The sequence below is a fragment of the Carassius auratus genome, unplaced genomic scaffold, assembly GCF_003368295.1.
Source record: "Carassius auratus strain Wakin unplaced genomic scaffold, ASM336829v1 scaf_tig00027103, whole genome shotgun sequence".
In the NCBI taxonomy this organism is placed as follows: Eukaryota; Metazoa; Chordata; class Actinopteri; order Cypriniformes; family Cyprinidae; genus Carassius; species Carassius auratus.
Genome location: NW_020525567.1, coordinates 133,068 through 155,864, shown reverse-complemented (window position 1 = coordinate 155,864; position 22,797 = coordinate 133,068). Strand labels below are relative to the sequence as shown.

Sequence of the window (22,797 nt, the reverse complement as noted above, 5' to 3'; positions counted from 1 at the left end):
TTATAAACATTTTTCTACATTTTGAACACAAACAAAGTTAGGGACCGCAGCTCTGATTGGTTGTTTCATATTGTAGCTGTTCCGTCCTCAGAATGTAAAAGCATAGACGACTCCGACCACCACGATGTTTCCGATGGTGGCGAAGATGGCGATCCAGAGCCAGACGGCGTCGCTGGACACACGCTGTGGCTCCTCCTGCTGGACCGGTGCTGATGATGCAGGAGGCAGTGCGTTCACGCTGGCCGAGGAGTTAAAGAGCGAGTGCTCCGCGCTGCAGTCGTCCACAGGAGACGTGTCCATGAACGCACCACCCATCATCGGCAGCTGAAACACAGAGAGTTCAACACGCTTCACTGGCTGTGATGCACAGGAGCTGGATTTATAAACCTAATGGGCCTGGTTCATATGTGTTTGCTAGGGTGGTCCCAGCATAGTTGTTGTGTGAACATGCATGTGAGGAATAACTCTATACAACCTGATCAAATCCAGCCACGGGCGCTGAGGATAAAAACCATCAAATAACATCCACACGAGAACTGATGTAAAGCAGAGCGCTTCGCATAAATGCTGTTGCTCTGTCAGAAGATACTTCTCAGATCGTCTGTTTTTGAATCATGGCCTCAGGAGTGTTTCACACACACACACGCACGCACACACACATGCACGCACACACACACACACACACACACACTCATGTTTGTTTTTGTGTAAAGTGTGTTTTCATCCCATAGGTGAAATGGTTTTTATACTGTACAAACTGTATATTCTATCACCCTACACCTAACCCTACACCTAACCCTAACCCTCACAGGAAACTTTGTGCATTTTTACTTTCTCAAAAAAACTCTTTCTGTATGATTTATAAGCGTTTTGAAAAATGGAGACATGGGTTATGGGTTATATATATATACAGAGTTGTGTCCTGATATGTCACAAAAACAAGAGCACTCATGACATGCATGCAATTACTCACACACACTCACACAGACACACACACACGCACACACACGTGCCATAATATTTAGGAAGAGGGAAGTGATAGTGATTTATTGGGTGAGACATTCATAACCCAACAGTGCAGTGTCATTGCTACTGTACATGCACAGAACACAACAAGCCTTTCCTCATCCACAGTGACACAAACATGAGCACTGTATCTACATCATCTGCTAAGAAGCATGTAATATCAAGTTCTTCAGGGCTTCATCTTTTATAATGAAGCATGTTTATTAAAAAATGTTTTCCAATACTAAATGTAGCCACTTTAAAATGTGAAAGTGTTGCAGTGTGTGGATGAGAAATGCAGTCACTTTCTTATTATTATTGTTGAGATATGATTAATAATAGTTAGATTTTTTTATTCTTATCTCTGTTTTCATTTTTATTATGTTCAAGTGTTAGTGATTTTTATTGTATTTGTCATTTGTCTATAGATCTTTGTTTTATTTATTTTTTTATAATGATTTTATTTTTAATTAATGGTTAAACTAAATGAAAATGATACGTTTGAATAACTGTTTGAATAACTACAACTTTTTTTATGTTTCAGGTTGAATGAACTATAATAATCCTGATTCACTCATTTGTCTCGTGCTAATGATGAGGCGATACTGCTTTTATTTGTTTGTTTATTTAGTTTTGTTGTTTTCTTTATGACAGGTTTCATTTAAACTATTATAACATAGAATGCCTCAGAATTGCGCAAGATTTGGATGCATGAATCAGAAGTATAATAATAATAATAATAATGATGATGATGATGATGAAATGTTTTAAATGTAAACCTCTGTTGTGCAGCACTTTGTTTGCCAGAAATTGAGGGAATTTTTTAAATTTCATTTTGATTAGATTTTGAAAGATTACCTAGTTTTATGCATTTATTAGATTGTCATTTCTAGCATAATAAGGACAAAAACACAACAAAATATCCCAAACTTAATAAAAGCACAAAATATAAAATAAAATGATTTAATAATATTAACAGAAACTAAAATATGTATATCAATGATGCTGGAATGGCACTGGCTTGAATGAATGAATGAGGAGAATTAAACTTGAGGCACATGACAGAAAGCTAAATTACAAACCAATGTTTTTTTTTTTTTTTTTAAGCATGAATTATTAATAAAATAAACTATGTTATTAATGCACAGTTGTAGGCAACAGTCTGAACTCATTAGATGTGAACAAATTCAACATCACTGCTTTTTACAATCACTTTGTTATTGCTATTTCCAGAACCTCGATGTCATTTTTCACAACTCTAGACACAAAACTCACAACCGATGATCAAAATGCACATTTTCCAAAACTCTAACCCTTTTTTTTCAATTGCTTGGATACAATACACATACAACTTAGATCATTTGTTCACTCATCATAAAAGTTTCAAGATAACGAGATTCATTGTCACCAATTAGCGTGGAGCATGAACAAATTAGACTACAATATCCATCGATGTAGCTTAATATTTGTAAAAAAACATTCCCAAAAATTCTACATTGTACAGTAATCTCTAAATCTCTTTCCAAAAGGTATTTTTAGAGGGTGATGGAGCGGGATGCTGATGATGACCTTCACAGATTCATATATTTGGATGAGGCAGGTTTTCATCTGGCCAAGACAGATGTGCTTTTATTGTTTCTTACAATACAAGTTGAGGGAAACTGCATTTTATGTTTTACAGTACTGTCTTTTATTTTCTATTTCATAGCTAATTGCTTTTGCTTTGATTCAAATAAACCTATGGTGTGATTGTACTGTAGTGTTTTGCATCGATATATTACAAACTTTATTCAATGTTTCCACTGTGTCTGTAGTATTCTCTCTACTACTGCGGTACTTTTACAGAGATGTATTAACTGTACATGTAATACCATAATGCAATCTGTTTCACCTATTTTGTTCTAAAATACGAACAAACACAGTGAAACTATCGGTTGCTTGTGTGCGAGTGATATATAGTTATGTTTCAATGGTATTTCACAGTAGATTTGTGTTTGAACCAATGATTGTGCGAGATTTCTTTAAAGATGTGAATGCACAATGCAATGTTTTGAACATTAGACAGACTGTGTTACAAGTGATACACGTTTTGTGTCTAGAGTTTTGAAAAATGACATCAAGGTTCTGAAAATAGTAGCAAAGTTATTGTACAAAACTGTAAAACTTGCTCTTCATGAAACACCCCACCTCACAGTTTTATAATGCCTTTTCAATATTTAAGCCTCTGGAGCTGGAAAATAAATTTCACTTGTGAATGAAGAGACAGACGGCGGAGGAAAGCTTCATTACAGCTGGATGAAAAAAGCATTTTCAACTCATTCCACACTCCATTCAGCTCTCTGTCATGCTAATGAGCTTTTCTAATAGAATTGACCTACTTCTGTATTGAATTACTCAAGTGGAAAATCAAAGTCTATTTGGACAGTGAAAGCACATTTAATGAATGTTGTACAATATCAAAGAAAGTGTTTAAGAGTGTCACTGTTTCTGTTGAATCATAGTCATTTCTGATTGTTTGTATTGACAAATTAAGTTTATGTTTCGTTTTTGTTTTTTTATTTTTATTATTTCCCTCCATGAAAAAAAATAAAGTTGATTGCATCTTTTTATCTTTAAATATCTTACAATTTTGTCTAATAACTGTCAATTCTGAGAAAAAAAGTATTAATTAATATATTTCTCTTTAATTAAGATGTAAACTCAGAATTCTCACATTTCAAACTCTTTTTCTCAAAACTCTGAGTTATCTCTCACAATAATTATTTCCCTCTACAGAATAAAAAAAAATATAAACATAAGGTTTATATCTCATGATTATGATTTTACATTTTGCAATATTAAGAAAAAATAAATAAACGTTTAAATTAGCATAGATTAAATGCAGCTGAACAAATGCAATCATGATAAATGTTACAATTTAAAGATTTAAAATGTATTTTAAAATGTAAAGATTTAAATTAGAGTAATGAGAATTTGGGAGTAAATTAGCATACATTTCAATAAAATAAATAATATTAAAATGCATAAATATAAACATTTTGTTATTTTAAAGGGGTCAAATGCGATTAAAATTTTTCCTTTCTCTTTGGAGTGTTACAAGCTGTGCATAGATAAGATCCCTGGAGTTGCAAAGACTAAAGTTTCAAAACCAAAGAGATATTCTTTATCAAAGTTAAGCCCGTGAAATGGCTTCATCACTGTGTCTGTCAGGCGACTCTCAGTGCTTTAAGTGGGCCGGTATCACGAATCATTTGGTACTCAGTACCGCCACTTCCAAATATAGCTCTTGAGCGTACCACCACCTCTCCATGTGCCCAGAACCTGCTTTTAGCGCACCTGTACGTTCATTTTGGACATCTGTTTTAATAGAGGTTTTAATCCTTTGCCTTCACTGCCTCTATTCAGAGCGCCCTCACAATGCACGCTTCCTAATTCTTCCTGGTTCAGAGTATGGAGCGTGAATCATTTGAGTCAGTTCAGGAGTTCGGAGCGGGTTCACGAATCATTTGAGTCAGTTTGGGGATCGCAAATCATTTGAATCAGTTCGGGAGTTCGGAGTGGGATCGCAAATCATTTGAATCAGTTCGGGAGTTCGGAGCTGTTTTGCGGATCATTTGAATCAATTTGAGAGTTCGAAGCAGGTTCGCGAATCATTTGAGTTAGTTCGGGAGTTTGGAGCGTCACGAATCATTGAGTCAGTTTGGGGGTTCGGAGCGGGATCGCGAATCATTTGAGTCAGTTCGGGAGTTCGTAGCGGGTTCGCGAATCATTGAGTCAGTTTGGGGATCGCAAATCATTTGATCACAACCTTTCGATTGGGAGTCTGACTCTCTAACCATTAGGCCACGACTTCCCAAATCGCAAATTATTTGAATCAATTCGAGAGTTCGTATAGGGTTCGCGAATCATTTGAGTCAGTTTGGGGATCGCAAATCATTTGAATCAGTTCGGGAGTTCGGAGTGGGATCGCGAATCATTTGAATCAGTTCGGGAGTTCGGAGCGTGATTCATTTGAGTCAGTTCGGGAGTTCGGAGCTGGTTCGCGAATCATTTGAGTCAGTTTTTTCAATTATCTATCTATCTATCTATATATATATATATATAAAGGACCTACAATAATGTACAGTATTTGAAAAATAATGTTTTTCTTTTTACATTAAAGCATGTCAACATATTCTGTTACACCAAAATACACAAAATAGTGATCTATTAAAAAGCATCGTATGAACCCTTTAAGTACAGTTTAAATAAAATAAATGTTAAAAGGTAATTAACCTCTCCAGGGTAAATAGACCAAAAATGAAAACAACTCTAAATACTATGATCTTAAACAGAATATAGCTAATATGTCTGCTCATATTTCATATTTGGGTCATAGTTTTAATATTCCGTGATTGACAATCCATCTTCCAGGCGGTGTACTTTTCAACTTCACTTAATCAAGAGCAGGCTCTCCAGTGAGGCGTTGTGATATTTGTGACAGGAAACTAGAGGAAGAACCTCCAGCAACAACATGACTGACTTCCTCGAGAAGAAAAATAACAAGGTTTGGGTTTAAAGTGTCATCATCCTGATGTCCTCCTCCTCCTGCTGATGGAGCAGAGGGAGATACCTCTCGAGGTCCATTCGGCGATCTTTGTGGAGGTCGCCAATCATTCCAGCAACCTGGGTTCTTCCTGACAAGCCTCAACAAGGTGTACAGAGTGCGGTTGTCTGGAGGTGCACCTCAGGATTCATTCGCCGCCTTTGTGGAGTGGGTGCTAGTGAGCAACAAATCGCCAATGACCATTTGTCATGCCTAGGAGAGCAACTCACCAGTCCCAATCCAGACCCAGAGCCCAGCAGACCATCACCCCACTGCACGGAGCCTAAGCCAGATCCCACCGCAGAACTTGAGCCTGACCCATCTGACCAGGTGCGAGATCCGGCAAATGAGCATGGGCCAGTGGATGATGCAAGGGAACATGAGGGTTTGGAGGAAAACCCCGACAACTGCTCCACCTCCCTCCGTTGGCTCCACCGTGGGTCGCTATCATGGCTGTGGCCTGGGTCTCGCTTGGCTCCTCCTTCTGTTCCAGTTCCCTTCTGTCATCTCCCTGGCTCCTCCCTCCATCATCACCACCTTGGACTCTGTTGTTCGTCCTCCCCCGGGCATCCGGCCACCTCCGCAACCGCCTGCTGCCAGCCATCCTCCTGCTCCTCATCCACCTCGAAAATGGTGCGAGGTCACGCCTTCTTCCAGGAAGGAGAACTGTAACAGTTATGAACCCTTTTTGTTGTTTTTCACTCTTCTGGTCGGTTTAGTTTATCTGTGCCCCTATTTGGTTCTGTTCCTGTCCTAGTCTACAGTAGGTCTAGGTCGCACTGGGTTTCCTATAGCTCTGAGGAAGCTCATGTCAGACGTTTTGGATCCACAGATAGAAACGAAGCTCCACAGGGAGCAGAACGTGTCTGAAGCGTTACAGCATCTCTAAACAACACAATGCATAAATTACTAATACCAGCAGTTCTTGTTCTCCTAGCACTCCGTTTTCATTTTTCAAGTGCTGGATTCATGAGTAGGTCATAAATAAAGTTGACAGCATGAGTTTACAGTACATGCAGTGACCCCAAAACACATTCAGAATGTGTGAATGTCATTTATGACAAACACTAAATGCATGTTCACTAGGGTTTTAGTTGTTGAATAAATATAAACCAAAACATTTGTATTGATTGAAATAAGGATCAAATTAAATAGAATTAAAATCTAAATATTAAATGAAACATTTTAAAAGAAAATTTTAATTAATGCACAAATATATATATATATATATATATATATATATATATATATATATATATATATATATATATATATATATATATATATAAAACTTGAAATACATAAAATGTAATATAACAACTAAGTTAAAACTGAAATACACAATAAATGTAACCTGAATAATATTATTTAATATGTATATATATATATATATATATATATATATATATATATATATATATATATATATATATATATATATATATATATATATATATATATATATATATATATATATATATACTAATAAAATGACAAAATCCTTTTACAAAAAATATTGAATAAACTTAGAATCAAATAAACCAAATAAAATATAAGTATTAATGAAACTAAACTAAACTATAGACTAAATCAAAATGAGAAATGCTGTATTGGCAACTAAATTAAATAAGTTTAATTTAAGGCATTTAAAAAAAAAAAAAAAAGAAAGAAACCTGAATAATATTATTAAAACAATAAAAATAAAATAATAATAAATATGACAAATCACATAAAATTACTCAAATAATGCTTAAATATATAATAATAATAATAATAATAATAATAATAATAATAATAATAATAATAATACATTTATATATTAAAGTATATGAATAATACTAAATTAGATATTCACTGGGGGAAAAATTGTGTATGATTTACTTTGAAACAATTCCCGTCCAGAAATTGCTAATAAATTTTACAAATAATTCTTCATTCTGATTCTGATAACTACAAAGAAATGGTAACACATTGAAATAAATGTGACATTTAGCAATCAAAAGCCTAACATTTTATTTTCCTGTAAAAGCCTACTTCAATACATATACATATTTATTTACAGCATTCATGTTATAATAACTTCTACCTGCTTTTATATGTTCTTATTCATCATGCCCATTCTGGATTTGTGTTGAGTAAAGTGTGAAACAGTGACTGTATTGTGTGTGTGTGTGTGTGTGTGTGTGTGTGTGTGTGTGTGTGTGTCTGTGTGTGTGTGTGTGTGTGTGTGTGTGTGTGTGTGTGTGTGTGTGTCACGCGCTCGTGGCTCTGGAGGGTCACTGGAGCTCGTCTGACACATTTACTTTAGAAGATTCATTCCTGCTGTGTGAAACGTGAGCCGTCCGGCGCCGCGAGACTTTCTCTGAGTGATGATGTGGGACACTTCTGATTGTTCAGCACCTGCTGTCTGCTCTGTCTGCTCTGTCTTCTCTGTCTGCTCGCTCGTGCTCGTGCTCGTGCTGGTGTTGGTGTTGGTCATGGCAGATGCATTTACTCATAGTCTGATGTGAAGTTTGAGAACAATACGGTTTTTCACAATGCTCGATTCATGGAGTTGTTCTTCCAGTAGGTTAATGGAGTGTGCTGTATTCATATGCAATCAATCTTGTTTCATCATCACATCCGAAAAGTCATCGAAAGACAAATAGGTTCAATTGTTCAACTGCTTCTGACGTGCAGATGATATACAATCAGTCTGGCCTCGATAAAACACATCTCTTTATTAGTCGAAATGCATGAAGTGTCTAAAACAGCCATTTTTCTTCTTCATTGATGTGTGATGGACCTGAATAAAGAGCGTTTATTCATTCACACATTCTTTCTTCCCTGTGAAGGATATTATTAAATCACTTTCAAATAATACAAGTAAGAATGGTTTCTGCAAAGTGAGTTTAAATCATGTTTAACCGTTAAAATAAAAGATTTGTTCTTAATAAAATAGAAAAGACTTCACTGAGGAAACTTGATATACTCTTGACTCTTAAACTAAATATTTACATTTTTGTATGCATAGTTTACAATGTTCATAATATTACACATTTGATAGATTTTGGGGATTTTGCATTAGACTGTAATTGAAAATAAATCAAGTCAATTGTAACATTTTTTTTTCATTGCATTTGTTTTCATGCATTTAATTAGAATTTTGTTTTCATTTTTTATTTTATTATTAATTTTTAAAACATTTTACACATTTATTTAAATAATAATAAAAAATAAAAAAAATAAAAAAATCCCAAATAACTTCCTACCTGTCATACAAGAATATAGAGGCATCAAATGAATGTGGAGGTGTTCACAGAAATGTTTGAGATCCTCTGACTTTAGTATCTTATTTATATTTATATCTAATGGATTTATTCTGGGTAGCAAAGAGGCTACAGTCACTTTGTTAACCAGAATAAATCCATTAAATGTAAATAATAAACAGATATGCATGAATAAGTGAGCCAGTAAACTAAACTAGTTTCTGTGATGTTAGTTGAATGGCACAGAGAGGAACGAAGAAGCTGTCAGAGGACGTGAAACCATGTCATGAGGATCTTGATAAGGATCTTGAGCTCTAAACTCCAAGTGAACAGACTGATGTTTCTGTGACACTTGAATCTTGAATAATGGCAAACATACCTGCGCAGCCATGAACGAAAGATCCATGGTGATCACACGTGTTTGATTCCTGGATGAAACGATTCTTCAGCTCCTCATGGGATAAACACAGCAGAACGGTCTCCAAACGTCCTCCGAGTTCATCCTTTCAGGTCCATCATTAAACACAGCGATCATGAACGAGTGGAGATGGAGAGAGCAGAACATAGAGAGAAACACTGCTGAGGCTCTCTCTCTCTCTCTCTCTCTCTGAGTCTCTCTCTCTTTCTCTCTCTTATGTCCCATCCTGTGCGCTCACACTTATAATGCCTGGATGATTTCACTTCAAGATCATAAGAAAATTAACAACAGTTTTTATTTTTATTTTTATTTATTTATTTGTATTTATTTTTTGCATAAAGAAATTTAATTTAATTTAATTTAATTTAATTTAATTTAATTTAATTTAATTTAATTTAATTTTCACATTCATGCCCCAAATTCTCATTACTGTTATACAGTACCAAATAAATAAAAACATTAATAAATAAAATAGTAATTTGTATTATAATGATATGATTTGTTTTAAGACTTTTAATTTATACTAAATTATTTATATATATATATATATATATATATATATATATATATATATATATATATATATATATATATATATATATATATATATACATAGTATTTTCTTTAATAAGAATCCTAATAAAATAATTAATAATTTGAATAATAAAATACACAACACAGTAGTAATTAAAACAATGCTTATTTAAATTATTAATGACATTATTCATATTTATAATAAAAATATGTTGTCATAAATAATTTTTAAATTATTATTTAGGATACATCATTTTAAAATAGCATTTTCTTTCATACGAACCATAATTAAAATCATAAAAGAGACACGACTGGACACATTACAGTACAGGAGACTCTCAAATGGCTCTCCATTAGACGTCTGTCAGAAAGAGCTGAGAGATACAGAGTTTCGGGGATGTCTCAGGTGACGGTTTTCGTGTGATGTTTAACGTCATCATCCTCGCGTGTCAAGATGTCATCCGCAGTCACTGCTGATCAGGTCTGGATTCATCACACGCTTCTCTCTGTTCGCTTCACGCAGCTCGGCTCTTCAGGAAACTCCTGACTCAGAAAGTCCAGTTGTTTAGGAGGATGACGGTCGGTGAGTAACGTGTTGAGTTGATTTCATGCTCCAGCGCTCGGCTGTCTCCTCCTCATCACACATCATGCTTCAACTTCAGCATCACCTGAACAGTGTGCTATTATCTGAAGTTGTAAATCTTCAATTTGATACAAATTTCAAATTTCATCAGCTTGTTATGTTGACGCTTTCCCCACCATTGACAAAGATTTACAGCTTTTTGTGTTTTCACTGTTATACACTTGGGGGCGCTGTTACACATCTTCTGAATGAGTACAAAACCTCCCGAACAAAAACACAGGACGGAAAAACTAGCGGTGTCTCATCGAAACAGATGCATATGAGAAATAATGCGATCATCAGCGATAAATAGCATATAAATGAAAAAGGCATAATGTTACAGAGTAAAATGTTGAAATGTACAGTAAATATAATTTTACTGAATATTATACAGGTGTAGTTTTTGAAAAAAAAAAATATTTTCTCATCTTTTTGCTCAAAAATATACATTTTTATGAAACCTACTTACATTCAAGTGTAGATAAAAAAAGAATGCTTTAATGCTGACGGGGAAAGAGTTAATACTATTATGAAAAATAAATTTTACAGTATATATATATATATATATATATATATATATATATATATATATATATATATATATATATATATATATATATAATTTTATTTATTTATTTATATTTATTTATTTTTATAATTTTAAAGCATCAAACTTCAAATTCAGATTAATCTGACCAGTTTTCTATAATCCGAGGTTTTGAATCTTCAATTTGATCTAAATATCACCTGTTGTGGCAGTATACATGTGAATAATTCAGGAGATAAACATGCTAATTTATAATTACAATCCCTGCTGGTAACGTGACTCAAAGAATATATATATATTCATGTTTTTCAAACCTGTTTACTTTTATTTCTACATCATAGCATTTGAATACATGACATATAATAATAAAAATAAAATAAACACTATCCTTCGTCATTACGAGCTGCTTCTGCTTTGGTTCTTCTTGCTGTCTTTGCGTTCGGTCTCCTGACAGCCGTGACCCACCTTTCACTTCCCATTTACAGTTTGCAGCTGAAAGCCGCTGTAAGTGCTGACTGCAGCACACGGGAACATGTTTTCATCGCATGTTTCATCTCTGCGTTCAGCAGGACAACCCTCCGATGCAGTTATTTAAGCTACCGGAGCGCATCTGACCTTCACTTCAGCTCGACCTTTCCCATCTCACACATTCCCAGCTGAACGTAATGAACAAATGTTCTTCCAGTAAAGTTATCTGGTCTTTAATAATATTCTCAAAGTGTTATCTATACATCGCTCGTGTTATTTTATTATCATTGAGATACTATTATAGTTTATTATTCATATTTTGAATCAGTTGTTATTTTTTTATATTCTCCATTTTCATTTGAGTAATTCTTTAATGTTCTCTTACTGCTCACATAACCAACAAAAAACATTAAAAACGGACGTTTTAAAAGCATATTTTAAACATTAGCATATGTTATTAGAATAAATAAATATATATATTCGGTTGTTAAGTGATGACGTAAGAAGCGCTGTTTCCGGGTCCAAGCCTCAACTCACTTCACTTGAGATTACGACCTCAGGAGCCGTTTATGAGCACTGTTTATTCATATTAATCATTTAAGCTAAACGCTTTCAAACTTACGGTATACGCTACAGTCTCCGTGCTCACAGCGTCCCAAACACAAATATTTTTTTAATATTTTTTTGAATATTTATATTTTCATTGTCTGGCTATCTGGGACTTCGGTATGGAGTTAAAGGTTAAGATTATAACTTTTTCGCTAATATTCTATCACATTGTGAGTTTATATTAGCACCTTCTGTTGTTTTCTCATGGTAACTGATAGAGCGTTTGGACCCGGAAGCGCTGCTACGTGACGTCAGACTTAACAAGCGAATTGCTGGATTCCTGTTCTAAAGATGACCTTTTGACCTTTTTGATCTAAAGATCGCGTTTGAACATTCTATTTTGGTTGCTGGAACATTCCGATGTCCAGTTCTCTGTCACTGTTCACCAGTCGCTTTTATAAACTTTAAAACCGTCTAGTCAGTTGCAATTCTATTTGATGATACCAGTTGCATAGAAATGACATTCGTTAGCTTTAAAGTCCTTGAAAACAATGTTGCTCTCCGTGTTTTCTCTAAAGACATGATAATGATGTTTGCATTAAGTTATCCAACGTTCTGGAACATTCTCTCTCTGTGTGGGTTTATAGTTTTAATGATCAGCATTGACACTAACAAAAAATGGACCGACTAATATTTTTGCAAAAAAATTTTTCTCATATTATATTTATGGTTTGGTGTAAACACTACATTATTTAATATTCATTAAAAAAAATAAAATAAATATAAAATCCCATAGACAACATTCACACCAAGTAAAAATATCATTATCAAACTACAGTTAGCTAATCAACTTTCTTTAGACGTAGACCAAAATGTTACTTGATGGAGGTAAATTTTTATTTGTTTATTTACTTTATACAACTTAATATCACCATTAAAAGAAGCTAAATTCGATATTAAATAATTTTCACTAAAAACATTTTGCTACTTAATGTTTATATTTCTCCTTTTTTTATTAGAAGTGTTGTTTGCTTTTAGACAGACAGGTTTAGTCTGTAATTTTCATGTAGTTTGTCACATTGACCTCATCACGTCCTCGTCTCATCTGATTGGCTGCTCGTGTTTTTAGGGAACGGTTTTATAGTCACACTGTTTCTCAGCTGATTTCCTCAAAGGACACTGAATTCAATCCCATTAGTGAGAGAAAACGAATCAAAGACGTTCAGTGTTTTCTCATTTAGTGAAGTTTGATTAGACACATTCTGTATAAAATACAAACATGGTTTATTTGACACCGCCTTCATATTTTAACTAATGTCTTCTTTCAGGTTTTCCTTCTGAAGACATGATGGACTGGAGTGCTGTGGATTATTGTGATGTTTTTATCAGACTCTCATTCTGACGGCACCCATTCACTGCAGAGCATCCACTGATGAGACACTGATGCAATGCTACTGATGAAGAAAGAAACTCATCTTTGATGGCTTGAGGGTGAGCACATTTGCAGTTTGGTGTGAACTATTCCCTTACAGATTATAAATGAATGATGCCTCTCATTTAATTGCATTGATTAAATGTTTGATTGTCTGACCGTGAGACTAATTTTCATGCAAATGCATTGCACTTCACTTCCTCTTATCTGTGTTTTGCTTCCTCAAACAACGTGAAAGTCAGGATGGCTGTCGTGTAACGTCTCGATTTCAGGACCGTGGCATTCGCTGTCACTGTGTATTTGCAGATGTCATTTTGATAAGGTCATCTCACTCAGGTTTGCTAAAAAGCCTGGATGGAAACTCAAAGGTGGGTAGCTAAAATCATTGTGTATCTCATAAATTAACATCTTTAAATTTGGAGTGAATTTTTAATCATGAAATCGCTTGTACATTTCTCAAATAATTACAAAGAAATGGAAAGTAACAGTGAATTAAACATGAAATACAGTGTTTCTATTTTAAAACTGAATGTGTAGTTCAATGTGTTTCTTGCTGATTCTTTGTAATTATTAGTGAAATTTCATAGCAATGATATGTATAGTGTATTTTTTTCTAGTGTAGTTTTTATTTAATTGTTTATTTGCAGTTTCAGTGTTTTAAAAATGTGTGTTTTTTTTAATACAAATATTGGAAATAACAAATAAGTCCAAAAAGAAAATAAATAAATAAATAAAATGTATTGTATCAACTTAAATACAACTTTCTAATACAAATACAAATTCAACAAATCAAACTTAAGTCAAGTGAGGAAAAATATAATGTATGCCATATATTCTCCTTCGGTTTGGAAATCATTGCTTCTGTTAAACTGAATATTCACATTAAGCTCATAAAGGTTGCATGATATATTGTTAAAATGCAGTTATTTTTAATAAATGATCAGCAGATGTTTGAACTCTCAGTGGGTGAATACAAATAAAAACAATGCATGCATTATAATAGATAAATCATGTTTCTACACAGTTGAAATGAAACTGCTGTCTGGATGTCATGCAGAACGTTTAGCTGATCGCATGGACCTGTATATGCACAAATATTGTGGACATTTATTTATTTATTTATGCAATTTTTGCCTTTTGTTAGTAGGACAGTATATATTGACAGGAAACAAAGTGAGAGAAAAAGGGGACAGGATTGGGAAAGTGCAACTGTGCATACTGTTGTAATTTTCATTTGATTGTCACTAAGGAATAATTAAATATTAATCAATTAATTAATAAAAAAATAAGTTGCACTAAAAAAAAAAAACGCAATACAAAATCTGTCTACTTCATAATTGCATGTTTAATTCAATGCTGCTTCTTTTGTAATTAATATAAATTTAGCAAGATCTGAGAATCCTTTACCATTTTTTTTCAGTGTATGAAATGCAATAAAGGTCATCAAAGTATAATAACAATCCAAGATCAGTGAATTAATTAATGACTCTGTAATGAACACATTCTCATAATAATTCACAAGATTTTAAAGCACAGTATCAGACAAGGAAAATGAGATGGTGACAACTGTGATCTGAGTTTTGTCCACTAGATGTCAAGAGTACTTTGTTTATCTGTAGAAGTCGAGCGGATTTATGTGAATGTGGAACTGATTCCAGATCAGAAATATATATTCCTGTTTTTCCTTCTGTGACAAATGCATGTTAAGAACAGCTAATCACGATCAAAATAGATTTGTTTTTGCTACTCTGTAAAAATATTATAAAATATACTTTGTATTAATTCTAAAATGCATATTGCATTGTCATGAAGCCACAGATGGCTTTTCAACTTAAGAATATTTCTATAGTGTGTGCACTGAAAAAAAAATTAGACAATAATTTTTTCCTCAAAGTTAGTCAATTTTAAAAATTTCAAAGAACTGAAAATAAATCTTATTTATTAAATTAAATTAAATTAAATTAAATGTATGCATTTAGCATACGCTTTTATCCAAAGTGACTTACAGTGCATGCAGGCTATCAATTTTTATTAATAATTATTTATTAATTTTTTTTAATTCAATATTTTCAAATCACTAAATGTATATATTTGCACAACTCTGGATATAAAGTTGGACATAAAAGTAGATAAACCAAACCAGTATTTGTGCATAAAACGTTTGAACGTGTTTATTTAGTCTGTTTGTTTTTGTGTAAAGTGTGTTCATCCCATAGGTGTGCATTTTTACTTTCTCAAAAAAACTCATTCTGTATGATTTATAAGTGTTTTGAAAAATGGGGACATGGGTTATGTCTCATAAGTCACACTCTCCTTGTAATACCTGTGTCATACCCATGTCATTACACACACACACACACACACACACGCATGCTTTAAAACAAGAAAAAATATCTGACGATGGAATCTGAATGATTTGATTCAGAAGACATTGGCAGACATATGTTCTTCTTTTAAGCATAAACTCAATTCATTTTGGTAAAAAACATTTTTTGAAAGTAAGACTTGAACCAAATACAGTTCAACCAAAAATGCTGAAAATGTGCTCACCCTCAGGCCGTCCCAGATGTAGATGAGTTTAATATCCTAAAGAATTCTGCTTCTCCAGTAAATGTATCTTGATTTAAGAAAGTTTAGATATCTGTACTGGAAAACCAGAAGAAATACCAAGTACAAGTGAATGATCGGTGCCTCTATTTCTGGCATCTTTGGAAAGAAGAATGCACTTCTGACAGCAGCAGGATGATATTTATTGTACAGTACATGTGCAGTAAACAGCAGCTCATTGTGTCACTTATATCCAAACATATGCATTCCACAGTCTTGCACTTTTGATTAATGCAATGCATCCTTGATGCAAAAATATATAAAATCTTACTGACTCCAAAAATCTGAGTATATTTGCTCAAGGTGTAAGTTGGTTAGTTTTCACTGCACTTCTGATATTTTTCTCTCTCTCCCTATCTAACTTTCAATCTTCTTCCAAAAACCTAAAAATACAACACACTTTATTATTCATATCTCCTAGATCCTTCCCCCTCTCCTGAGGTTTATGTTGGATTTGGGATTGGTCATGGGTATCAGCGTCTCTGGTTTAGATCAGTTTGAGAGATGAAATGTGTGCAGAAACCATGAAATGTATGTAAGACACGCGGCTCACCACCAAACCATTTCACTGCCTTAACTCGGCCAGAGAGATTCAATGGACGGACAGTAATATCCTTCTGATGGAAACCAGAAGCTCCATCATCTCACAGGTGTGATACGACCGGCCCTGAGCCAGACGTGAAGAGATGAGATGACTTTTCAATATAGTCTCCAGAGATGAGCAGCGTTAGGTCCAGAATATCTCCTCCTTACGCAAGTTTAGACACGTATATATATATATATATATATATATATATATATATATATATATATATATATATATATATATATATATATATATATATATATATATATATATATATATATATACATATATATATATATAATATATAATATATATATATAATTTAATTTTTTTGTGAATTGCGAGATATAAGTTCTCTATTCTGAGAATGAAAGTCAGAATTAGTGAGATATTAAATGGCAAAAAAAAGGAAAAAAAGTCATCATTTTGAGATTATTATTAATTGTGAGAGCAATTACTTTTTTATTTTTAAAATAAAAATAAAACAAAAGAAAAAATTGTGAGATAAAAACTCCTATTCATTTGTTTATACAAAAAAAAGTAGAATTATAAGATGTATTTTTCTCTTTTTTTTCTTTTCTTTTTTTGTGAGAAAATAGCCATATGAAAAAAAAGATCTGAATTGTGCAACTGTCAGAAAAAAGGTACAAAAGCTGTCGTTGGGCCTGTACTTTTTCAAAAGTCACACCTTTGTACCTAAAAAGTCCATATTGGTATCTTAAAGATACATATTTCTGCAAAAAATTGTACCTTTTGAAAAGGTACCGCACCATGGACAGCTTTTGTACCTTTTTGTCTGAGAGTGTGACATAAAAAGTCATCATCATCATCTCATGGTAAGCCTAAAATACATCATTTCTACTGTCACTTTTTGAAGAAAATGATGTATTATAAGTTATAGCCTAATATTTATATATCTATATTATCTTTACAACATAAAAGTTGTGTGTGAAAGTTTTTGATTCAGTAGTTTGTCCCTGATAATAACAGTCTCGTCTCTTGTTTATTGAGAAAGCCTCTCTGAAGGTTTTCTGTCTCTTTAGCATCTGGACGCTCTTTATCCAGGTGAAACAAAGCCTGAGGAAAGGGCTCCTGGGCTCCTTTGTATTTCTGCAGCTGTGAATCTTCAAAAAGCATTGTTTACTCGCTCGACTGCATCATTTCACCTTCAGCTGTGTTTTACAGCGCTCACCTTTATTCCAGTACACTTGTAAAAATCCCTAATTGACACGAATGTACGACTTAAAGTGGTTTGTATTAGATGGATCTGTCATAGGTCACACAACTTTAATGCATTCATTTTTGGATTCTCAAACATTTGGAATTGCTCTATACGCTACTAGGCAACCGTGCATAACAATCCATCCCATAATTACACAAAATGCAGAAACACAGGCACTTTATGCACTGACAACTGGATTTCAGATGCTTTCTGTCACATTATCAGAAATGCACTGTACTCGCATAATATACATTCATTCATTCTGACAGTATTCTTGTGCTTTTATTAACATTAGTACAGTCTCGTGTTGGTGTCAGGGCAAAATATAGAAATAAAAACATATTTGCATCAAATGATTGAAACCATTTCCTTTTATTTATAAAATATGATGCTTTTGCTGCCTAAGCATCTAAATATATTCTGAAATGATGCAATGTGTCGGTCATTCTTAAGGCAACGCTGTCTGATGAACGAGGATTTCTCTCATTCAAAATCAACTGGAATCAGTTCTGTATTTAAAATCAACATACAACAACAAGATCTGCAAATAAGCATCGCACAAACACAACTAAATAGTTAATTAATTCAATTAAATGCAGTGCAAAACTAATCAAACGACACGTTTAACAGCCGGACGACTGAATGCTGTACTGTATGCATTAAAAACTCAAGATGTATTTCAAAGCTCAGGTCTAATAACAAGCAATGTATTGTATATAAATACAGTATAAACCTGAAACTGTGGCCTGCAGGAGTTTGTGAGAAACGTCACAGCATGTTAAGTGTTAAAAACGCTGATGGATCTGAAGCCATGCATAGACACGCTCCAGTGTCTCCGGATCCGGGACGAACGCCTGCCGGACGGGAATATGAAAAAAACATGCTTATGTACAGCTAGCGCAGTCTGTGTTTGAAGGGAATCTGTTCTTTCAGCAGTGTCTGTATTCCCATGATCCTCTGATGGAGCGGCCTGAATCTCACTCCCAATCATACTGGGTCTCACAGGGTGGTGTAGATGTAGACGAAGATGATGACGACGAGGTTGAGGATCGTCCCGATGATCCCCAGCATGGCCAGGATGGACTCTTCCTTGCTTTCCTTGTCTTGGATGCCCTTCTCCTCATCACTCAGAGCAGTGTTTAGCATTTTCCTCGGAGAAGTCTGCAGTTTTCCTCTCACACCAATCTGGAAAAACACACACCAGCTGACCGTCAGTCGATATTTAAACAGTGGAAGGGGAAACTCTTCATCACGACTTCAATAAACACGGTTAACAAACTAAATTAAGGTGTTATAATAGAATAATAAAATAGGGATTATATATGTATAAAAAAAAGTGTTGCATGCTTTTTCAGTCTTTCTACTTCAGAATTTCACATTTAATTAAATGTGCTACATGCCATTTTCCGTAATAAAAAAAAAAAATTAATAAAAAAAAAACATTGTTTTAAAAAGTAAATCGACTGCATACTGTTACAATACTATAGTACAAGGATGATATCGGTTGGTATTTATATGATGCTTTAATGGACTGTAAAGAATACCATGGTAAATGTCCAACATGCAATGGTACTGCTGTGGTGCAATGTCCCCCCAAAAAAAAAAAAAAAAAAAAATTGTATATATATATATATATATATATATATATATATATATATATGAAAATTTAATTTAATTTATTTAAATTGTACTTTTTAAAAATATACAGTTTTCCAAGTAAATATACCCATTTTATGTAAAATAAAAATAGTTTATATTTAATAAATTAAATTAATAATTAAAGTAAAATTTTAAAATAAAATACCAACAGTAATCAAATTATTAACAGAGTATAATTTTGTCGTATATAACCCTAACGGCCACTGCAGCATTTCTCTGCTCTGTTGCACTGGTTTTCCTCAAGCTTTTATGGTTATGATTTATTAAAGTGCATGAAAGAGATTTTTTCATCAAAATATATTCATTTCTATCGTCCCATGAATAAAACATAATCAACCGCTGAAAAAAGTGCTTAAACGCAGGAAAAAGATGTAGTATGCTCATGTATTTAGTGTTGCTGACCTTATTTAGCATTTATGCTTTCTAAGAGTTCATGGATAAATGTTACATTTCACAAGTTCACTTTATACAAAGTTGTGTGCTTGCAGGCAAAAACTACTAAATTATTAATTTGTTAAAACTTTTTAAATTTTTATATTTATTAAACTTTAGTAATAATCTCCAACAGTGGACAATACAAGCATAATTAATAATTATTTAAAGTCTGAGACTGGGACAAGATTAGCTTGATATAAACATCTGTAGTTAAAAGACAGCAAAAAAAAAAAAGAAAATTAAAAACAAAAAAAATATATATATATATATATATATATATATATATATATATATATATATATATATATATATATATATATATATATATATATATATATATTCTTTTTTTGAAAAATATATTATTATTAATGAAGGCATGATAAGAGATATTATTGTGATATTGTGATCTTTGTTTAACAAATATGAATGAATAAAAAATACAAATAAATGAAGTTTAAATCTGTGGAAAACTAAAAAACAATGGGAGAATAAAGTGCTTGTAGTTGAAATATCAGCTCTTTCTCTTCTGCATATAAAATAGTTTGCAGACACTGATTGCAGGTTTTCACGTTAAACTGCTGGATGAAGTGATGTCAGGATCCCTAGAGACTCAATCATGGTCCAGATTCATGTGCTTCGCTACATAAGAGCCAGACAACAGTGTGCCAGGCCTTTTGTCATGAAAACTGGAAAGTGAAAGACACAGTAGATGCCTTAAAACATCTTGCAGGAATTGCAGTTTCTCCAGAAGGATCTTTCCTAGAATCCTATCGGACAATGTGTTAGAGTTTCTCTTGTGTTGCTAAATTGCTGGAAAAGAAAGGAAATATTTTAGAGTCTCAAATCTGATCCTCAGGATCTTTTGAGGAGCGTTTGTTTCACTGTTCCTCAGCGGAGGAATGATCTTCACAAGCCTCCAGAACATCTCTCCTTTATTTCTCCATCTCTCAGTCAGCACTGGATTACACTGCTTTATATGTTTGGATCAATCTCATTTTACTGAGACATATTACTGGAGATATAGAGCTACGACTGATATTTATATACATTTATAACAGTATCTACTCTACTGATAGAAAGATCTCATTGATTTACATCACAAGCTTCAAAATGTCATCATATAGATACCAGCATCTGCAGCAAATTGCATGTTTTTCTCTGAATAAAACAGCTATTTTTCCATCATATTCTCACTGTATCAGACTATATGAGTCACAACAGCTTGATGGATCAAATATGATGCTCAAAAAGGCTTAATAATCTGATGCATTTAAAAAATATATATTTTTCCGATTATTTTCGAAGCAAATGAGATGATATATAAAACCTAGTTGAATGCATGTTGAGGTTTGTGTGTGTCTGATCCTCTGAGAATGTCCCAAACAGGGCTTTCCTCAAGGCGACACTAGATGAGTTCTCATGCATGAAGACAACTGCTCCGCGCTGACAGAAGACATGCTAGAGAGTGTCAGACGTGCCAGGAGAGGAGGCTGGAAACAGATCCACAGAGAGAGCAGCTGCACGACGCTCAGAAACAAAGTGGACAGCATCCAAATCCACTTTACCAACTGTCCAGCTGGGACGAAAACCACATCGAGCCGGCCAAGCTGTGTCACATTAGTCCGGGAACATTGGTCATGAGGTGCTCCGGACATATCAGTTGATAAAAACTTAAGAATAAAGCCCAGCCATCTGCAGAGTTTGAGTGAGAATGCAAATGCTCTTTGTTTTAGGGATGCACATTTAAGTGCAGGTGACAGAAAGCTGAAAAATGATGCTTCTAGAAATCAAAAAGGGTTTTCACGTTACACTTTATGTGTTGCAAACCCCAGATGACACACTGCTCAAACATGGTATTGCAACAAAGAACCAATCATAAAAGGCTACTCTAAATTTGCATCTGCATCTTAGATTTATTTATTTATTTGTTTGTTTTTGTAGTGTTTCTCATAAAATCACTTTTCTTTCCCTGTATGGCATACACGTTCTGAAGGTATTTATAAACATTACTGATAATCAATATTTGTAGACTTTGTTGAAACTTTGTGCACGCTGTAAAAAAACAATTCAATGTTACACTGAAAAAAAAAGGTGTATAATTTACCGATTTTACTCAGAAATGGTTAGTATATTTCAGAATAATTACAAAGAAACAATAAAACTTTGAATTAAACATGACATTTTGAAACAGAAAGACTGAAACCATATTTTCTTCTTAAAAGTGCTCCAATCAGTTTACAACTAAGAAAAATCATTATTTACAGTTGCTTTTTCTTTGTAATTATTTATGTTTAATGAAAATCCTATGCCATTTTCCCAGTAAATATCAGTTAGAAGTCAAATGTAAGAATCGGCTGGCATATAAAGTACATCAGAGCAACTTCCATTGCATTGATAAAAACAGACACTGTCGGGTGAACTATTCTCTAATATCACTTTTGCAATATTAATATCAATAGGTTTTGCTCTTTTGTTTAATAGCATTTAATATCACATCTGTGTGCATGACATTTCATAGAAAAAGTGTTGTTGGAGACCATTTCTAAATTATTAAAACAGGTTGCATGCTTGTTATTGCTGCTCTTGTCCAGTTCATTTTTATTAAATGCATACATATGCACATTTGATTGTCAGCCCAGAGTTTTCTTTAAATGCAAATTGATTTTTCTAAATCCCATTCCTTGGCATTGGGAAATATTACATTTCTTGCAGAAAACCCACATAACCAGACTTGATGCAACCAAGTTGCAAGAACAGCCTGACAGATGACAAATGGAAAGGTTTTTCTGCCTGACTGCTTTTGCACTGCATGATGGAAAATATTTGGACACCATCCTAATGAACAGGCTTTTCTGGGCTCTTGAATGCCAATTAACCTGA

The 22,797-nt window shown here is 33.5% G+C and overlaps 1 protein-coding gene across 1 annotated transcript; it reads right to left on the bottom strand.

Moving 5' to 3' along the window:
• Window positions 1-5,855, bottom strand: LOC113079049 (uncharacterized protein C14orf132-like). The gene is made up of 2 exons (XM_026251235.1): window positions 5,821-5,855; window positions 1-373 (listed from the first exon to the last, which is right to left on the bottom strand). Exons 1-2 carry the CDS (start codon window positions 5,853-5,855, stop codon window positions 88-90), a joined length of 321 nt encoding a protein of 106 aa, XP_026107020.1. The 3' UTR covers window positions 1-87.
• Window positions 5,856-22,797: the final 16,942 nt, after the last annotated feature.